This window comes from Panthera pardus, unplaced genomic scaffold (genome assembly GCF_024362965.1).
Source record: "Panthera pardus isolate Hobbes unplaced genomic scaffold, ASM2436296v1 HiC_scaffold_21, whole genome shotgun sequence".
NCBI lineage: Eukaryota > Metazoa > Chordata > Mammalia > Carnivora > Felidae > Panthera > Panthera pardus.
In genome coordinates this window covers 55,023,965-55,041,600 of record NW_026526777.1, presented here as the reverse complement: position 1 = coordinate 55,041,600, position 17,636 = coordinate 55,023,965, and the positions used below count along the sequence as shown (strand labels likewise).

Genomic DNA, 17,636 nt, shown 5'->3' with positions numbered 1-17,636 from the left:
GAATGAGAGAACACACAAGCCCGGGAGGAGCATAGAAAGAGGGGAAAATACAGAATCCGAAGCAGGCTCCAGGCTCTGAGCTGTCAGCACAGAGCCCGATGCGGGGCTCAAACTCTTGACCTCGAGACCATGACCTGAGCTAAAGTTGGACGCTTAACCGACTGAGCCACCCAGGTGCCCCAGATCAGGGCAGACTTTGCTGCCAGTTGAATTCACTGAAAAATTCCTTAATTTTTTGACTTTTAGAATTGTGAAAGAGATTATGAAACTATATATCAAGAATGTATAATACATATTTGTCTTTTGTCCCTAGTAACATCTTGGCTTTTCATAATTTAAAATCTCATTGCAGCTTTGATATTTTTGCTCTATCAAGTACCTATTTTGAAAACTAAAGGGACTAAATTAGTAGATCTTGTTAGAGATATTCATAGACCATTAACTTTCAGCTACATTATTGACAAAAATGTTTCTTAACAATTTTTTAAGGTCTGGAACAAAAAGAATGCAAATGAGAAGGGAAGAAGTCAGACTTCTAAGCTTCCTCCAAGATTTGCCAAAAAACAAGCTACAGGACCCCAGCAGGCCCAGTCTCCAGCTACAGCTACAGCTCCAGCTACAGCCTCGGCCCCAGGCCCAGGCCCAGCCCCAGGCCCAGGCCCAGGCCCAGGCCCAGGCCCAGCCCCAGGCCTAACTGCAGTCTCGTCTCCACTCCCAGCCTCGGCCTCCGCTCCTGTCCCACCCTCCACCTCAGCTGCAGCTACCGTCTCTTCCACAGCCCCAGCCTCTGTCCCCATCCTCGCCACAGCCCCAGCCTCAGCGCCCATCCTCGCCTCAGCCTCCATTCCCATACTTGCTTCTGCCCTAGCCCCGGCTTCAACCTCAACCCCAGCTGCCTCAGCCCCAGCCGGCCCAACCCCGATTCCAACCCCGACCCCGACCCCGGCCCCAGCCCCGACCCTAGTCACCGCCCCACCTTCAGCTCCAGCCCTCGTCCCCATCTCTGCTCCAGCCCCCACCGCACCAGCCCAGACTCAGGGCCAGACTCATAAACCAGTCCAGAGTCCACTTCAAACTACGACACAGTCTTCGAAACAGCCACCACCTTCAATCAGACTACCTTCAGCTCAGACACCTAATGGCACAGATTACGTAGCCACGGGAAAATCCATCCAGACCTCACAGTCACATGGCACACTTACAACTGAATTATGGGATAACAAGGTGGCCCCACCAGCTGTGCTGAATGACATCTCAAAGAAATGTAAGTTCAACAGAGAAGTGACGGGTGGGGTATGGCATGAGAATATTAGGTTTGTTTTCAATTTCATTTATACACTTGGTATATTTTCCTAGCCACCTTATTTTTTTCTTAGTAAGAAGCAGTAATAGTAATTTTTTCTTCGCTTCCTTTCTTGAAGGCTTTGTTTCTAAAACAAATGTGTTATACTTTTAACAGCCATATTTTATGGACACAATTTTGTGTTGATTAAAAAAGTACACTGTTTGGGGGGGACATCTATTTATTTTGGTCTACAAAATTCTCTTAAGTGTATCGTGAAAGTCACTGTTTTATTGTCAGGCTACTGTTGAAAGAAAAGGTAAAATAGGTTAGGGATTATTGAGCTCTAAATTTTAATGGTCTCATTTCCCGTGACTTCTTCTTTTTAGTAGGTCCCATTAGTCCACCACAGCCACCTTCAGTCAGTGCGTGGAATAAGCCCCTAACATCGTTTGGATCAGCTACTTCATCAGAGGTAGGAGTAGACTTAATAATGGCCTTAGTTGGGGTTAGTGTACCGGAGTTCCCTTAAAATAGTTTTCAGACTTGAGCGTGCATCACAGTCACCTGGACAACTTATTAAAAGAGATTGCTGAGACCACTGCCCAGAGTTTTCCACTTCATTAAGTCGGTTGAGACCTACATACATTCCTTCCTTCCTCCCTCCCTCCTTCTCTCTGTCTGTCTGTGTCTCTCTCTCTCTCTCTCTCTCTCTCCCTCCCTCCCTCCCTCCCTCCCTCCCTCCCTCCCTCTCCTTCCTTCCCCTCAAGCAGGGGAGAGAGGCAGAGAGAGAGAATCTCAAGCAGGCTTCACACTCATCATGGAGCCCGACATGGGCTTGATCCCGAGACTGAGATTATGACCTGAGCCAAAATCAAGAGTCAGATCCTCAACCAGTTGAGGCACCCAGTCACCCAGGCCTGGATACGTTTCTAACAAGTTCCTAAGTGATAATATTGCTGCTGGATCTCTACATTTATAAGCTATTTCTCATCTTTAGACCTAATAAGGTTAACATTTTTTTTTTTAGTTAGGTTTGTTAAAAATATTTATTTTGAGAGAGAAAGACAGAGACTGTGAGGTGGGGAGGGGCAGAGAGAGAGGGAGAGAGAATCCCAAGCAGGCTCTGTGCAGTCAGTGTGGAGCCCGACTTGAGCTCCAGCCCACAAACCTCGAGATCATGACCTGAGCCAAAATCAAGAGTGGATGCTCGACCCACTGAGCCACCCAGGTGCCCTGAGGTTAACATTTTTTAATTCAAGTCTTAATAAAAGTGCTTGTGATACAAAGAATATAAGTGCAGTTACTAGTTTTTTTTACTTTTCTACCATGTTTTTGCTCGACTAATTAGTATAATTACTTAGAAGCAGTGTTTACAGAAGTTTTGCCATAATTTCTCAAATGTGCAGTATTGGTAAATGACTATTTAGGTTAGCAGGTTTTCACTTATTCATTGAACAAACATTTCTTGAGCACTTGTGGTATACCAGGCTGTGTTCTAACTCATGGGTTTACAAAACAGGGAGAGAGTGTGATTAAAAATGGACAAAAAGCCCTGTATTCATGGGGCTTCCGTTGTGGTTGGGAGGGGACCACTAACATATACCATATAGTATGTTAAATGGTGATCAGTGCTGAGGAGAAAAGCCAAGTAGGGAAGGTATGTAAGTAATTTCCCAAGAGATATGGAGATCATTTAAAATTGGTTGGCTAAGAAATGCTCCTTAGGTGAGCATTTGAGTTAAAGACTTAGAAGAGGTAAGAGCAAGCTATTAAGATTTGTGAGGAAAAGTGAATTCCTGATTCAGAGAACAGCAAATACAAAAGCCGGGGGAGAGGGATATGGCTGATGTGTTTGAGGAAGATCAGGGAGGTCTCTGTGGCTGTAGTGAACTTAAGGGATGGAGAGAGAACAGATGAAGCTAGAAGCATAACAGAAGACAGCCCCTACAGGGCCTTTGGGAGACTCAGGAAGATAATAGATAGTTTTAAGCAAGAGAATGACAGCACCTGACTTTTAAAAGGTTATTCTGAGTAGTTTGTTAAGACTAGTCTGGGGGGGGGGGGGGGGGCGGGCAAAGAGTAGAAGTTAAGATGCTATCATAATAACCAAACTATGGTAACTTAAACCAAGGAGTGGCATTCAAGATGATGAGAAATGGTTGGTTTTTAGGTATTTGAAGATAAAGAAAGCTGACATGCTGATGGATTAAATATCGTATGTGAAAAAGAATGAGATTTATCTCCAAAGTTTTTGACTTGAACGAGAGGAATAGAGTTTCCATCGGTTTTGACTGGGAAGCTATAAAATGGATCAGCATTGGGGGAAAAGATGAGGGAATTTGGTTTGGGGCACGTTAGATTTAGGTTGTTACACATCTAAGTGGAGCCGTTGGGTAGGTTGTTGGATGGAAGAGTCTGTAGTCCACGGGAGATTATCTGGTTTGGAGACATGAATTTCAGTCATTAGTAGGCACTTAAAGTGATGTGGTTGGATGAGGCCACCAGAGGAGAATGAATTCTAAGAGTGGTTAGAAAAGAGAAGAGAATCAGAAGCTGAGTCCTCAGGCTTTCCAACTCATAAAAAGCTGTGATTGGAAAAGTGCCCTGGAGGATCTAAGTGAACAACGAGTTGAAAAGAGGAGGGATAAATTGAATGTATCAGATTCTGCTGAAAGGTCAAGTAAGATAGGCCTGAGAATCGAAACTAATGAAATAATGTGGTGGTCACTGGTGACTTTGACAAGGGTAGTGTCAGTGGAGCAGTAGGCATGAAAGCCTGGTTAGAGTGAATTTAAGAGAAAGTGGGAGGGAAAAAATGCCTGTAGAGAAAAGTATAATTTGGAGTCACTGCATTCAGTATTTAAGATCCTCAGTTTAATCATTTTTCTTTTTCCTGTTGATATAGGCATTAGGATTAATCGTAGCATTTTTTATATAGGAAGTTCAAGCTATTTCCTACTGATAACGAAAGACGGGGTGGAAAGTGTTTCTTGTGTTTTGGATGGGTACACTGGATTTAATGAGTTTATTAAACTGTTTGTTACCAGTTTTTAAATTGACATTGAAGTACTGGAATGATTTTTCAGCACTCTTAGCTGCAAGATTTTTCTTGTAGACGTTCTCCTATGGGTTTCCAGTACTGCAGTAGAAAGCATACTTGAAAGAATGCTCACATCTGCCTTCAGACAGGTAGCAGAGGAAGATACTTTGGTGGTATTTCATTTTTTTCACGTCTTTCTTTATCCTTTTTATGTTTTCTGGATAGAACGTGATTTTTTGGTTGATGTTCATTGCACATGATTTTGGAATATTGCCTCATGGTGAACTTTGAGCTAGCAAAGTTACAGTTCACTTTTAATTCATTTCGTGGTTGGAAGGTGTTCCTTGATGGGATTTCTTGAATGACTCTAGTGAAATACAGTTCCTTTTTTCCCTTTAAATGTTTGTTTGTTTGTTTGTTTGTTTGTTTGTTTGTTTGTTTGTTTTGAGAGAGAGAAGAAGAATCCCAAGCAGGTTGTACGCTGTCAGTACGGAGCCTGGGCGTCGGTTTGAGCCACCCAGGCACCCCGAAGTACAGTTCTTTACGATAGTTTCATTCAGTGCTATGAATGTTAGATACACCAAATAGACCCATCAAGATTGGTGATATAATATGATCTCAGTTTCATTATAAATATTTTTTGTTTCAAAGGATATGATATTCTTCCTAAAACTCACATTTTGTAATAGTGCTATTAACTGTCAATCTGTTTTTGCATTTCATTAAACTATGTATAAGTTCTTAATTGTTTCTGTACATAAAATCAATAGCTTTCAGTGATTAGTTTCTGCACTATTTTGCTTTTCTAATGTTAATTGTACATTTACACTGGATTATAGAATTTCATCATTGACTAAAGCAAATAGAGATTTTTATTCTAAGTTACATCAATAATGTTTGCCTGTATTTGAAAGAGAATATTCACATATTAAAAGTAAATCTGACGGCACCTGGGTAGCTCCGTCACTTGAGCATCCGACTCTTAATTTCGGCTCAGGTCATGATCCAGGGGTCGTGGGATCTAGCTCCGTGTCAGGCTCCACGCTGAGCTTGGGGCCTGCTTAAGATTCTCCTCCAGCCCCCTCTCCCCAGTAAACAAAATAAAATAAAATCTGAATGGCATGTTCTTTTCATACCGTTGATACTGTTACAGTGATAAATGTAACAGTAACCTTACACAGAAATTGACTGATACGCTAAGTTCAGGGATACCTACGCTGATAGGACATAATGATTTGATTGTAAGACCAAGGCCTGAAGTTGAACCTTGTCCCAAGTTTTGTTTGTTTGTTCGTTCTTCCTGAAAAGATTAAGTAATTGTTACAAATGTTCTCTAGGTTAGAAAACCCTATTTTGTCTAGCTTTCCACTTGTTCATCTTCTACCACAGCTGCTAACACCTGCTATGTTCCAGCCTCCACTACCCTTTTTTTAATTCTTAACCTTTACACCGGGTGTTTTCTCTGCTAGAAACACTTCCCCCTGATTTGGTCTTTTAGATTAAGTTTCGGTGTGACCTCCTCAGGGCCTTTTTTGTCCACCAATCTGAAGTGGCTTAACCATGTATTGATTTTTGCATATCCCTTTCAAGTTGTTCATTTTCTCCATATGCTGTAATGCGAATTCTGCAAGTTAGACTAAGTTAGATTCCTGGTGTCTGGATTAGTGCCTTGCACAAAGATGCCACATAAGTTAGCAGTTTAATTTGATTCCTAAATTGTGTGCACTCTATTACCAAACACAGAGTATTTTCATGGACATTATTTCATTTTCTTTTAAAGGAAACTTAAGTATGTGACACGTGTTCCTATCTTTCTTCTCTCCCTCATCCGTTTATTTGTTGCTGATGCTGTCTTTGTGTGTCTGTCGCTTTTACATTTGTTATAAATGAGTGAGTAACTTGAGGCTATGATTTGCCCACACTCAAACTTCTAACTCTTAAAGCCAGGACTTTAGAAAACGTTAAGTCTTGTCCTGGTTTTCATTTTATGAGTCGTTTTTTAATACAGATCAGTAGTGGCTAAAGGAAAGTTCTCTTAAAACATGATCAGTGTCAGTTAATGCATAGATCGCTTCAAACCTCCTGTTATGAAATATGTGCTACATACATCATTAAGTCATCTTTGAACTCCGTTTGCTTTGATAATAATCAAGTTTTAAAATATTTTCTTCCTAGGGAACAAAGAATGGTCAAGAAAGTGGAGTTGAAATTGGCATTGACACAATTCAGTTTGGTGCTCCAGCTTCAAATGGGAATGAAAATGAAATTGTGCCTGTGCTTTCGGAAAAAAACACGGACAAGATACCTGAACCGAAAGAACAACGGCAGAAGCAGCCTCGGGCAGGCCCTATCAAAGCCCAGAAGGTAAATATAATTCATATGAAAGCCACTAACATTTAAAGGAGAACGGTTAACAGTTTTAAAGTTGAATTAATTTTCAATGAATTGTCTTTGGTCGTGATGCCTTTTTGTCATAAACATTGAATTTTTAGCTTCCAGATTTGAGTCCAGTAGAAAACAAAGAACACAAACCAGGTCCTATTGGAAAAGAACGATCGTTAAAAAATAGAAAGGTGAAAGATGCCCAACAGGTGGAGCCAGAAGGACAAGAGAAACCAAGCGCTGCTACAGTCAGAAATACAGATCCTGTAACAACAAAAGAAACCAAAGCAGTTTCTGAAATGTCTACTGAAATAGGAACAATGATTTCAGTCTCATCCACAGAATATGGCACTAACGTGAAGGTAGGCAACATGCAGTGGTGACTGGCTCGGTTGATGCAAACCATGTCTGAATGAGTGGGGAAAACAGCGATAATACTCTTCCTCTTCTCTCTTCCTTCATCTTTCTGCTTCTTCTTTCTTCTTTCTTCTTCTTTCTTCTTCCTCTTCCTCTTCCTCCTCCTCCTCCTCCTCCTCCTCCTCTTCCTCCTCCTCTTCCTCTTCCTCCTCCTCCTCCTCCTCCTCCTCCTCCTCTTCCTCCTCCTCCTCCTCCTCCTCCTCCTCTTCCTCCTCCTCCTCCTCCTCCTCCTCCTCCTCCTCCTCCTCCTCCTCTTCCTCCTCCTCCTCCTCCTCCTCCTCCTCCTCTTCCTCCTCCTCCTCCTCTTCCTCCTCCTCCTCCTCCTCCTCCTCCTCCTCCTCCTCCTCCTCTTCTTTGGCTTGAGGCATATAATTCTATAAACGAATGGGTTATTCTGCAGAGACTCTTATTGCATGGTATGCATTTGTGATCTAAAGAAATTCCTTATAATAAATTATTTCTTTCTGTGGAAATTTATTCTTAATTCTGGACTGAGTAGTTGAAGTGAAAAATGTGCACACAAGATTCGAATGCTTTTCATTGGGCTTTGACAGGCTTTGAAAGGATTGTTGTATGTTTTTGTTAATGGGGTTACAGTGGAGCCTTACCTTGCCCACTAGTAAGATTCTGAAATTGGGAAGTAGGTCATATCAAATTTTTAGTGACTCCAGGATAGCCAGTTTTCTTCCAGGGTTGCAGTAGATCACTTCCATTGCTTGAGCACCAGAGGAAATCATTGACTAGTGTTTAGGGACCTCATTGAATGAAAGGTGCAGATCTTTAAAAATACTCATTATGGCAAGATACACTGAGTGACTTATATGGACCAATGCTTGTGGGAATGGCAAAATTTATGCCTGCCCTTTTGTGTTCACTCTGGTTCATATACTCAGTGAGAAGAAAGGTAGGTGGAAACTTTCATGTTTGAATATTTCGTTCCTTTTAATTGCTATACAAGTCAATACATGTAAACAAAAAACTCTGATGATCCAACTCTACCATATTTAAAGAACAGATTCATGAAGATAAACAGGTTTATCCTAAAACCTAAGTGCAACAACTAAGATCTTGACACTCACTTATCTGTGTTGTATTTTGAAGAGAATAAAAAAAACAGTAGTTGAAAGTAAGCTATAGATTAAGTATGAGAACCACATAGAGTTCTTTTAGTAATCCACAGAAATAAATGGTACTGTTGGCAGCCTCCTACTGTGCAATGCATGTAAATTTTTTAAGTTGTAATTGGAGTGTAATTGACGTACAGTATAGCAACGCATTAAAAAAAAAACTGTACAGGACCCCAGCAGTAGTTGAAACGTCACCCCTTCAGTGGTGAGTCCACATTTGTTTTATCACACTATTGCTTTTAAAGATCTGAGTAATTTGAGTCTTAAGATCTCTTCTGCTTTCTCCAAAACAACTTTACATCTGTTAGGCTGTCATTAGAAGGTGAGTCACTAATTTAGTTTACAGCGTATTTTTTTCTATTACTGCTCCACAGGAGTCTGTGACAGACTATACTACACCTTCTTCTTCTCTGCCTAACACTGTGGCTACTAATAATGCAAAGATGGAGGACACTTTGGTTAACGATGTGAGTAATCAACTTCGGACGCTCAGGTTTGGTCAGGGACCTGCTGTTGTTACCTGATACATACCGTGTGACCGATACTTAATTCCTCTCTGGGAAAGGTCCTAGTCAATTTGTGTTTTGGGGCACTCATAACAATAAGTACCAAAAATAGTCAAAGCTTAGGCTTAGTTTCGTAAGTACCAATCCTGTTAACCTGGTTTTGGTTAAGAATTTTGTTCTTTCCTTTCACATTCTACAGATTCAATAATTTATTTGGTTGATAATTTTGTTCTTAAATGAAACCTTTCATAATGCAGTGAAAGCTCACTCAATTAAAACAAAGAGTGTTGCCAAAGATTCCTTGTGTTTCTTTTTGAGCTTAAAAAAAATTACATTGTATCTTAGCAACATTCCTGTTGTAAAGATTGAGCTGTAACATATGTGTAAGTATTGTACTTCAGAAACTCTCAAATGCTCTGTTAACAAGTGATAGTAAGTTGGGGCACCTGGGTGACTTAGCTGGTTGAGCATCCGGCTTCGGCTCAGGTCATGATCTCGCAGTTCGTGAGTTCAAGTCTCACGTCAGGCTCTGTGCTGACAGCTCAGAGCCTGGAGCCTGCTTCCAATTCTGTGTCTCCCTCTCTCTCTCTCTCTCTCTCTCTCTCTCTCTGTCCCTTCCAGTTTGTGGTCTGTCTGTCTCTGTCTCTGAAAAAATAAACATTAAACAACATTTTTTTTAAGTGATAGTAAGTGACGTAAATTTGGCTGTAGTTTTCCAGAACAGCCGTGTTATAATTCAAGATTATGTTAAGTCGTTACAGTCCCTCATTTTGGCTAGTTCATTGACAGGTGAAAAATTATAAGCCCAGACAAGTTAGGTAACCCTCTGCGGTGGAAGAGCATTTTAGAGTTACACATGCGGCCCTTGTTCTGGAGGGCAGGTGTGGTGGAAATTTGGTCAGTTGCTCTCTTTTTAAAATATACAATAAGGCTCATTCTTTTCAAAAATCTCCTTCACAGATATATTTAAACCTTTCACACAAAGGGCTTTAACTCTATCATTCTGAGAATAAAAATCTTAGGTCTTACAGATGTTTTTCCCTGTGCTTTCTAGTTTTCCATCTGGCATCAAGTATATAGAATTTTAGAGACATAAAGTGCATTAGGGACCATTTAATCCAACTTTAGTGGTCAGGCCATAGGACTGAGGAAAAGAGAGAGAAAGGAGTATGTTGCATGTTTTCTGTTAGTGATAGGAGAGCTCCTCAGGAGCTGATTAATGTAATGTCTCCAGCTTTTCCGTGTAATAGAGCCTCTCTTGATATACCAAATCCCTTTTCCCTTACCTTTTTGGAGATAGTCTTAAATTTCTTTAATTTCCTGTAAGAAGTAATGGGAAATTTGGAAAGGACAGAAAGACTCCTTGTCTTTCTGTCAGGTAAGTGTGGATACCACTATGTTGATTATCAAATACTGAATCAGTGAGCCTCAACATAAAGTTGAATCATACTTTGTCTTCTCTCATTAAAAAAAATTTTTTAGATGACACTTTTTCAAGAAAGTATATGATGCTTTCTCCCAGACCACCCTCTAAAAATATGGTTCATGAAATATGAATAAGTTCTCAGAACCCTTAAAAGTCACTGAAAATATTCATGAGAGTGTTTTCATGGTTTCCGTGTGATCTGCAGTGCTGATCAAAGTGTAGTGCCTTGTGCATGCAGGGTAACTAAAAGAGGGAGACCCAGCCTGTGTCTGAGCAAGTCGTCTACATTTGCCTTTTAGCTGTGTATCCACAGCATGTGTGAAAACAGGAAGATCATCTTGGGTCAGGGAGAATTACAGGTGGTCATCAGTTTGGAGTCATTTCACAGTGGTGCTTATTTGTGCCAAGTATAGCGGTGATTCTGAACTTAACTAACGTAGCGTTAAAAACAAATGTCCTAGGGGGTCCTGGGGCGCTTAGTCGGTTGAGTGTCCCGCTCTTAGTTTCGGCTCGGGTCATAATCTCACTGTTCCTGGGTTCGAGCCCCGCGTTGGGCTCTGCGCTGACTGACGGTGCAGGGCCTGTTTGGGATTCTCTCCTTCTCTCTCTGCCCCTCCCCTGCTCACGCACTCTCTCAAAATAAATACTTTAAAAAAAAATGTCCTACATGGGAAAAATGTTAGGACCTTTTGAAATGTTCCTTTTTCACTCATTAGTGTGTTTGAGGGTTTTATGCATAGAGCTTTTGTGTTTTGAAAAAATTATTCTTGATAAGGGTTAATCTACTTATTTAAGATATTTAGCTGGTGTTTATTGGATAGTATTACTTAATGTTACAATCATTTTGAATCTTGAAATCTTTGAATGTCTTGAAGATTTAAATGCAGGTGTTGGGTTTTTTTTTTTATTTTTTTAATGTTTTTATTTTATTATTTTTTAATGTTTTTATTTTATTTTTTTGACAGAGAGAGAGAGACAGAGCATGAGCGGGGGAGGGGCAGAGAGAGAGGGAGACACAGAATCCAAAGCAGGCTCCAGGCTCCAAACTGTCAGCACAGAGCCCGACACGGGGCTCGAACTCACAGACTGCGAGATCATGACCTGAGCTGAAGTCAGACGCTCAACCGACTGAGCCACCCAGGCGCCCCTGTTTTGTTGTTTTTTTTTTTTTAATTAATATTCCTAGCACAGCTATTTAAAAAATGTATAAAGTAATCTCTGTTAAGTAGTCCATGGTATTCTCAATTTGTTAGTACTCCATACTACCACACACAAAGTGATGATCTTAAAATGATTACCTTAAAATGCTCGCTAAGCATCTCATTTTATCTGAATAAGTGAACCATCAAAATCAATCATACTGTAGTACCTAATAAAATCTCAAGGTCTAGAGACTTAAGAGGGGAAAAGATATGTGTAGAGAGTTTGTAATATATTCACGTTTCTGACAATATTTGCCATAATCATGTTATAACTAGAGCGAGCCAGCTTGCTCAGTGTAACAGGGTGGTAGCAATATTCTGTACTTTCCTCCCAATTTGACTTTTGTTTTTGAATCCAGTTATAAGAGTATTGACTAAATTGCAGGAAGGAGATTAATTTCTTAATATTTTCATTATCATGTTAAATGCTTCTGATAGAACCCATGGGTCCCTGAAAATTTTAATGGAAATTATATTCCTTAGAGCTCTGCTACGTAATGTAATAATGTATGGTCTAGGAAGCATCACCACTTGGGTACCTGTTTGAGATGCAGGATTTTAGGCCTTACCTCACTCCAGCTGACTAGAATCTGCATTTTAATAACATCCCCTGGTGATTAGTATACACATTAGAATATGCGAGGCAGGACACCTGGGTGGCTCAGTTGGTTAAGCATCCAACTCTTGATTTCGGCTCAGGCCATGATTTCTTGGTCATGGGATCAAGCCCTGCATCAGGCCACGTGCTGCCAGTGTGGAGCCTGCTTGGGATTCTCTCTCTCTAAATAAATTTTAAAAAATTTTAACTGCCTTTGAGTGTATACCTTATATTTGGGACAGATCTTTTTCTTTAATAATATGCATTAAAAAAGCAGATTGCATTTCTCTAAGATGTCCAAAAATATCAATTACTGCAGACACAATGGAACTCTAAGTAATGAAATATTCCTGTTGGCTCTGATGAAAAATAAACACCCTTAAAGAGTACTTTAGCATTCTCCGTAATGGGGTTTTTGCAGCAACTTTGATGATGATATATGTTGCCTACCTTTTCAGGTGCCCCTGCCCAACACCCTCCCCCTCCCTAAGAGGGAGACTATCCAACAGAGCTCCAGCCTCACTTCAGCTCCTCCCACTACTTTCAGCCTCACCTTCAAGGTATGTACAACGTCCTTCTCTAAAGGTCCTTGATGAGTGCATGCAAGGGGACATATGTTAAAAATACTCTTTTGGTATTTTTACTTGTTTTGTGTGGTAAGCAACACTACTAAGCTGAGGAAATAGTTATGTCAAATTATACCCTAAAATTTTATTAATTTCTAAATCCACTTTAAAGTGAGGCTTGTTACGGTTACGAATTTTGTGTTAAAAATACAGGAGAGCACTTATATTCCGTGTTTGTACTGAGTCCCTCTCAGGGACCATAGTTTTTGGATACATCAGTTGTGTACAAAACAAACCAACTAGCTTGGTGTTTTATCCTAAGTACCAGTAATGGTAAGACTGTTAATTTTCTATCTTTCCTGTAAATCATGTGAATTGAATGAATGCACTGTAATAAGTAGAATGTTTTATGATGAGGTAATTACAAGTGATTTTGATTTGATTTTTGTTGGATAATTTTGAATGAGAGGGCAAAAAAGATAATAGACAACACGCTTTTTTTATATCAAGAAATTTAGGGTTGTTTTTAAAACTCTTTTGTGTTTATAACTTTGAGCTGTGTCACTGACGCTTTTTTACAGTTGAGTTGAGAATTTTAAATCAATTTCCACTCACCTCCAGATTAGTCAGGTTTTTTTAAAAAGCACAGACATGAAATAAAGTGGAGGTTTTTTAAAGTGTGTATGTTTATTCCATTGGTGCTGTTTGTTCAGTTTTGTAATTTGGGCAAGTATAACCTCTATAGCGGGGCCTCCTAATGCTGCATTGGTTGACAGCGAATCTTTGGTGGTCTTCAGGAGAGGGGGAGACCTGTTGGCCAATGTTCATTTCTGGAAGTTTGAGACTAAAATTTTATGGGGTAACCATTCTGCTTTGTGTTAGCCCCCATCTTTCCCCAGTCCTTCCTCTTTATTACCAGTTCCTACTCAGCCGTTGTTTTGCCACTTGAAGGACTATCTCAGTCTGTGTTTTATACTGTGTCTTAATGTGTGGTTTTGACTGTATGCTATTCAAGGCTAGTCTAATTTCACATAGGCAAATATATCATCATAAATTCTTTAGGCCAGTTAATTCTTCAGAGAACCTATTCAACACTGCTTTTCACTTAATGTTTTTGACATTCCAAGAAGAAATATACATTTAAAATTCAAATGAATTTAAATTAAATGTCATTAGCTTAAAACATCTCTAGTTTCTTTACTTTTACTTCTTCTGACATCTCTCTTTAGTTGGGTAATATATGAGTATAGAAAAGTTCTATTACATGGATTTTGTTGATAGTTTTTGTCAAGGGGAAAAATTAGTATTTTTAAGTTGGTATTTCAAAGACCTACAACATCTTAACTATGCCATTAAAAATTGTTACTTGATTTTTTACAGCCAAATTTTATAGATTACTTTCAGCATTTTTTCTTGGCCCAGTATTTTGACCAGTAGGTCTAAAAACACCACAATCTGTGTATCTGTTCCTTCCTATTGAAGATCTACATCTGTGCCATCCAGTTCAGGATCCACTCACCACATGTAGTTAGTTAGCACTTAAATGGGCTGGTCCAAGTTGAGGTGTGTGCTGTAAGTGTAAAATAGACACCGGATCTGAAATGTTAATATTTTTAAAAATTAAAACATGTCAATTTTTGTGTTGATGTGTAGTTTTTAATTTACATTGTGGATACATTGGGTTGAATAAAAGATGTTATCGATATTAGTATTACCTCTTTAGTTTTTCAAAATGTGGCTATTAGAAAATTTAAGATTATGGGTCGCCTGGGTGGCTCAGTCGGTTAAGCGGCTGACTTCAGCTCAGGTCATGATCTTGCGGTCCGTGAGTTCTAGCCCTGTGTCGGGCTCTGTGCTGACAACTCAGAGCCTGGAGCCTGCTTCAGATTCTGTGTCTTCCTCTCTCTGACCCTCCCCTGTTCATGGTCTGTCTCTCCCTGTATCAAAAATAAATACACGTTAGAAAATTTAAGATTATATATATGGCTTGCATTTACATTTCTGTTCAGTAGCACTGGTCTAGGTAGATGAAAATGCAACCTGTTTTTACATTTTAAGAAACTAGGAGACTACAGGTAAAGCCCGTAGTCACAAATTCAAATGGCAGCAGTCAGTATCTGAAATGCTTGTTGAGGTCTGGGTGTAAAACAAGACCTATTTCTACTGCACCCAAGCCTAAAACCTATCTGGTTACTTTGCCTTTTAAAACGCTGAACATAAAACAGCCAAACAAAAGGTGCCTGTCATCTGCCATTTGACAACTGCCTTATACAGAAGGAATAGGTATTTATGGAGGGCCTTCAGTGCCTTTCCAACTGGAGTCAGAGCCTTAGGTCAGTCCTAAGGGGCAGGACATTTCTGTTTCTTTATTCATCTGGAGGGGTGGGGACTCCTATGGACATGATACAGGAGCTTTGACTTTATATTTCACTGACTTCTTTGCCAAAGCTGTCAACAAGCTCTCTTTAGATACACAATTACAGCCTACTGCCTCCCAGTTAGAGCAAGGGAACAAAGATAAAGGGGAAAGTGAAAGGTTTGAAAACCTTAGGATTTTAATCTTTTAAATTTTTGCAGTTTTTTTTGAAGGATTATATTTGGAATTTATTTATTTATTTATTTATTTATTTATTTTTTATATTTGGAATTTAAATATACGCATACATGTGTATGTTGGTATGTGTATTCTGCATTCGCTTTTTTTTCCCCCTTTAAAAAAAAATGTCCATTTTATTACAGATGGAGTCAGCACGGAAGGCATGGGAGAATTCTCCAAATGTACGGGAAAAGGGGTCTCCAGTAACTTCCACAGCACCTCCAATTGCAAGTGGAGTCAGCAGTAGTGCCAGTGGGCCCAGCCCTGCTAATTACAATTCATTCTCAAGTGCATCAATGCCTCAGATTCCTGTTGCTTCAGTCACTCCCACAACATCACTATCAGGTAGAAGGTTTTATACCTTTCCTTTAAATGTCTTAATTATTTAACATTTCCTATGATCTTTTCCTGTTTACTATCCCCAAAACCTACTATTTTTAAAATATTTAAGACTGCACAAGGTCTGATCATTAGCTGTTTTGTAAACTCTTCTTGCCCACCCCCATGCCCTCCTGTGTGCTTGCAACAACCCCCCCATAGGTACTAATAAGTAATTGGCGAAAAGATGTTTATCTTTTTCCTCTAAATTTTTCTATAAAATTCACAATTGGATTTTTTTTTTTTAATTTTTTTTTTTAACGTTTATTTATTTTTGAGACAGAGAGAGACAGAGCATGAATGGGGGAGGGTCAGAGAGAGAGGGAGACACAGAATCGGAAGCAGGCTCCAGGCTCTGAGCTGTCAGCACAGAGCCCGACGTGGGGCTCGAACTCACGGACCGTGAGATCATGACCTGAGCCGAAGTCGGACGCCCGACCGACCAAGCCACCCAGGCGCCCCAACACAATTGGATTTTTAGTTTTTAACCTATATATATATAGCTAATAGTCCAATTCAGAAATAACAAAGAATCACATGAGCTGTAGATTTTTGTGATCTGTATCTAATTTGAAGGAATTGTTGGCCTAAATCTATTGTGATGATGTGTATTTTCTGGTGAAGAATTAGGGGTAAAGAATTTCCGGTCTGTTATTTGACGAGATGATATCTAGTGGGTTTTGTTTTTTGTTTCATCTGTTTTTAAGGAGAGTCCATGAACACCCCAGGTTAGAAAGTGTTTTTCTTCCTTAAATTTTTTGCTAGTATGTAATCCTTTCATTAAACTATATCTCATTTGGGGACTTTACATTTCTTAAGTAATTACATTTCTAAAATGCTCGACTCTAGGAAAGTACACCCTTTTACCATATGTATAACCACGTTTCTTATATTGAAAACAAATTTCATTTCAAGCTTTCCCACTATTCTGTAATGTTTTCCAAAGCAACAGAAGCTGCTTTCCAAAAGATATAAAATAATCCAGCACATAATTTACTTTCTTTGGTTCTCATTTAGTGATTGCACTACTGCCATTCAATATTCTGGCATTCTATACCAAAAGAATTGGTCTTTAGAATATACTGCAGTTATTTTGGTGTTATCAAAAGTATGAATCAAAAGTATGTATCAAGACAAGCATAGAGATTCAAATCATAGAGTATTCTATTTCTCTTCCCTCTTTAAGACCCTTTCAAGCATTCCCTACCATGAATTTGTAAGACATCTTCATTATACTTAGCATTGTACCCAGTCATTTGGGTGGATAGGAGTTGGGACTGTAAAGCAACCAGGAGGGGAGTGTGGTGGGGAGATTAGGAAATAAAGGGACTGGGAAGGTTCCTACATCTTTCTTTGGACCCAGCTTGAACAACGCAGGGGCTAGGGGCATTGACCCTCCCCTCCCCCACGTAGTCAAAAAACAAACAAAAACAGACAAAACAAAACCCCAGGATAACCTTTTCCCTAGGTATAACTTTTGACTCCTCCCCTCCCCACCCAAATGAACTACTAATAGCCTACTATTGACCAGAAACCTTACTGATACCCTAAGTAGCCGATTAATACATACTTTGTTACATGTGTTATATACTGTATTCTTGGCAATAAAGTAAGAGAAAAGAGAATGTTACTTAAAAAAAAATCATAAGAGAAAATACATTTACAGTACCGTACTGTATTTAATTGCGGGGCGGGCGGGGGGAAGTCTATGTCTAAGTGGAGGGACCGCCCCACACTGTTCAAACCTGTATTGTTCAAGGGTCAAGTGTACTTCTTTCTTCCAGGTCTGGTTCCCCCACACTCTCCTCGATTAAGATAAATTTTTATACTTCCTGCCCAATTATCTACTGCTAGAAACTCAAGTGGAAGGAAGAACAAACGTACCTTGATCTTGGTCCTCTCTTAGAACATCTTTTGAAGTCTGAAAAGAATGATGATTACATCTCACTTTTTAATCAAATGCCAGTATTGTCATTCCTCCAGTGTTACAGTCATTAAAGCTCACTGATCTGCAGAACTAATTGATCCTTCAAGATCTTAAGTTTTATAACTCTACTTATTTACTAATAATTTGTCTTTGTTTTTAAGGTATCATCACATACCTGTATTTTGC

At 39.6% G+C, this 17,636-nt stretch overlaps 1 protein-coding gene across 12 annotated transcripts in view; it reads left to right on the top strand.

Moving 5' to 3' along the window:
- Positions 1 to 17,636, top strand: part of PRRC2C (proline rich coiled-coil 2C) — a 95,299-nt gene that overhangs the window by 63,966 nt on the left and 13,697 nt on the right. For 11 of the 12 annotated variants that reach the window (XM_053909289.1, XM_053909291.1, XM_053909287.1 and 8 more), the window contains exons 19-25: positions 490 to 1,264; positions 1,672 to 1,757; positions 6,501 to 6,689; positions 6,818 to 7,069; positions 8,626 to 8,718; positions 12,442 to 12,543; positions 15,289 to 15,490. In XM_053909289.1, coding sequence (XP_053765264.1) covers positions 490 to 1,264; positions 1,672 to 1,757; positions 6,501 to 6,689; positions 6,818 to 7,069; positions 8,626 to 8,718; positions 12,442 to 12,543; positions 15,289 to 15,490 — 1,699 coding nt within the window. The remainder of the gene's footprint in view (positions 1 to 489; positions 1,265 to 1,671; positions 1,758 to 6,500; positions 6,690 to 6,817; positions 7,070 to 8,625; positions 8,719 to 12,441; positions 12,544 to 15,288; positions 15,491 to 17,636) is intronic. The other variant, XM_053909288.1, reaches the window with a different exon arrangement.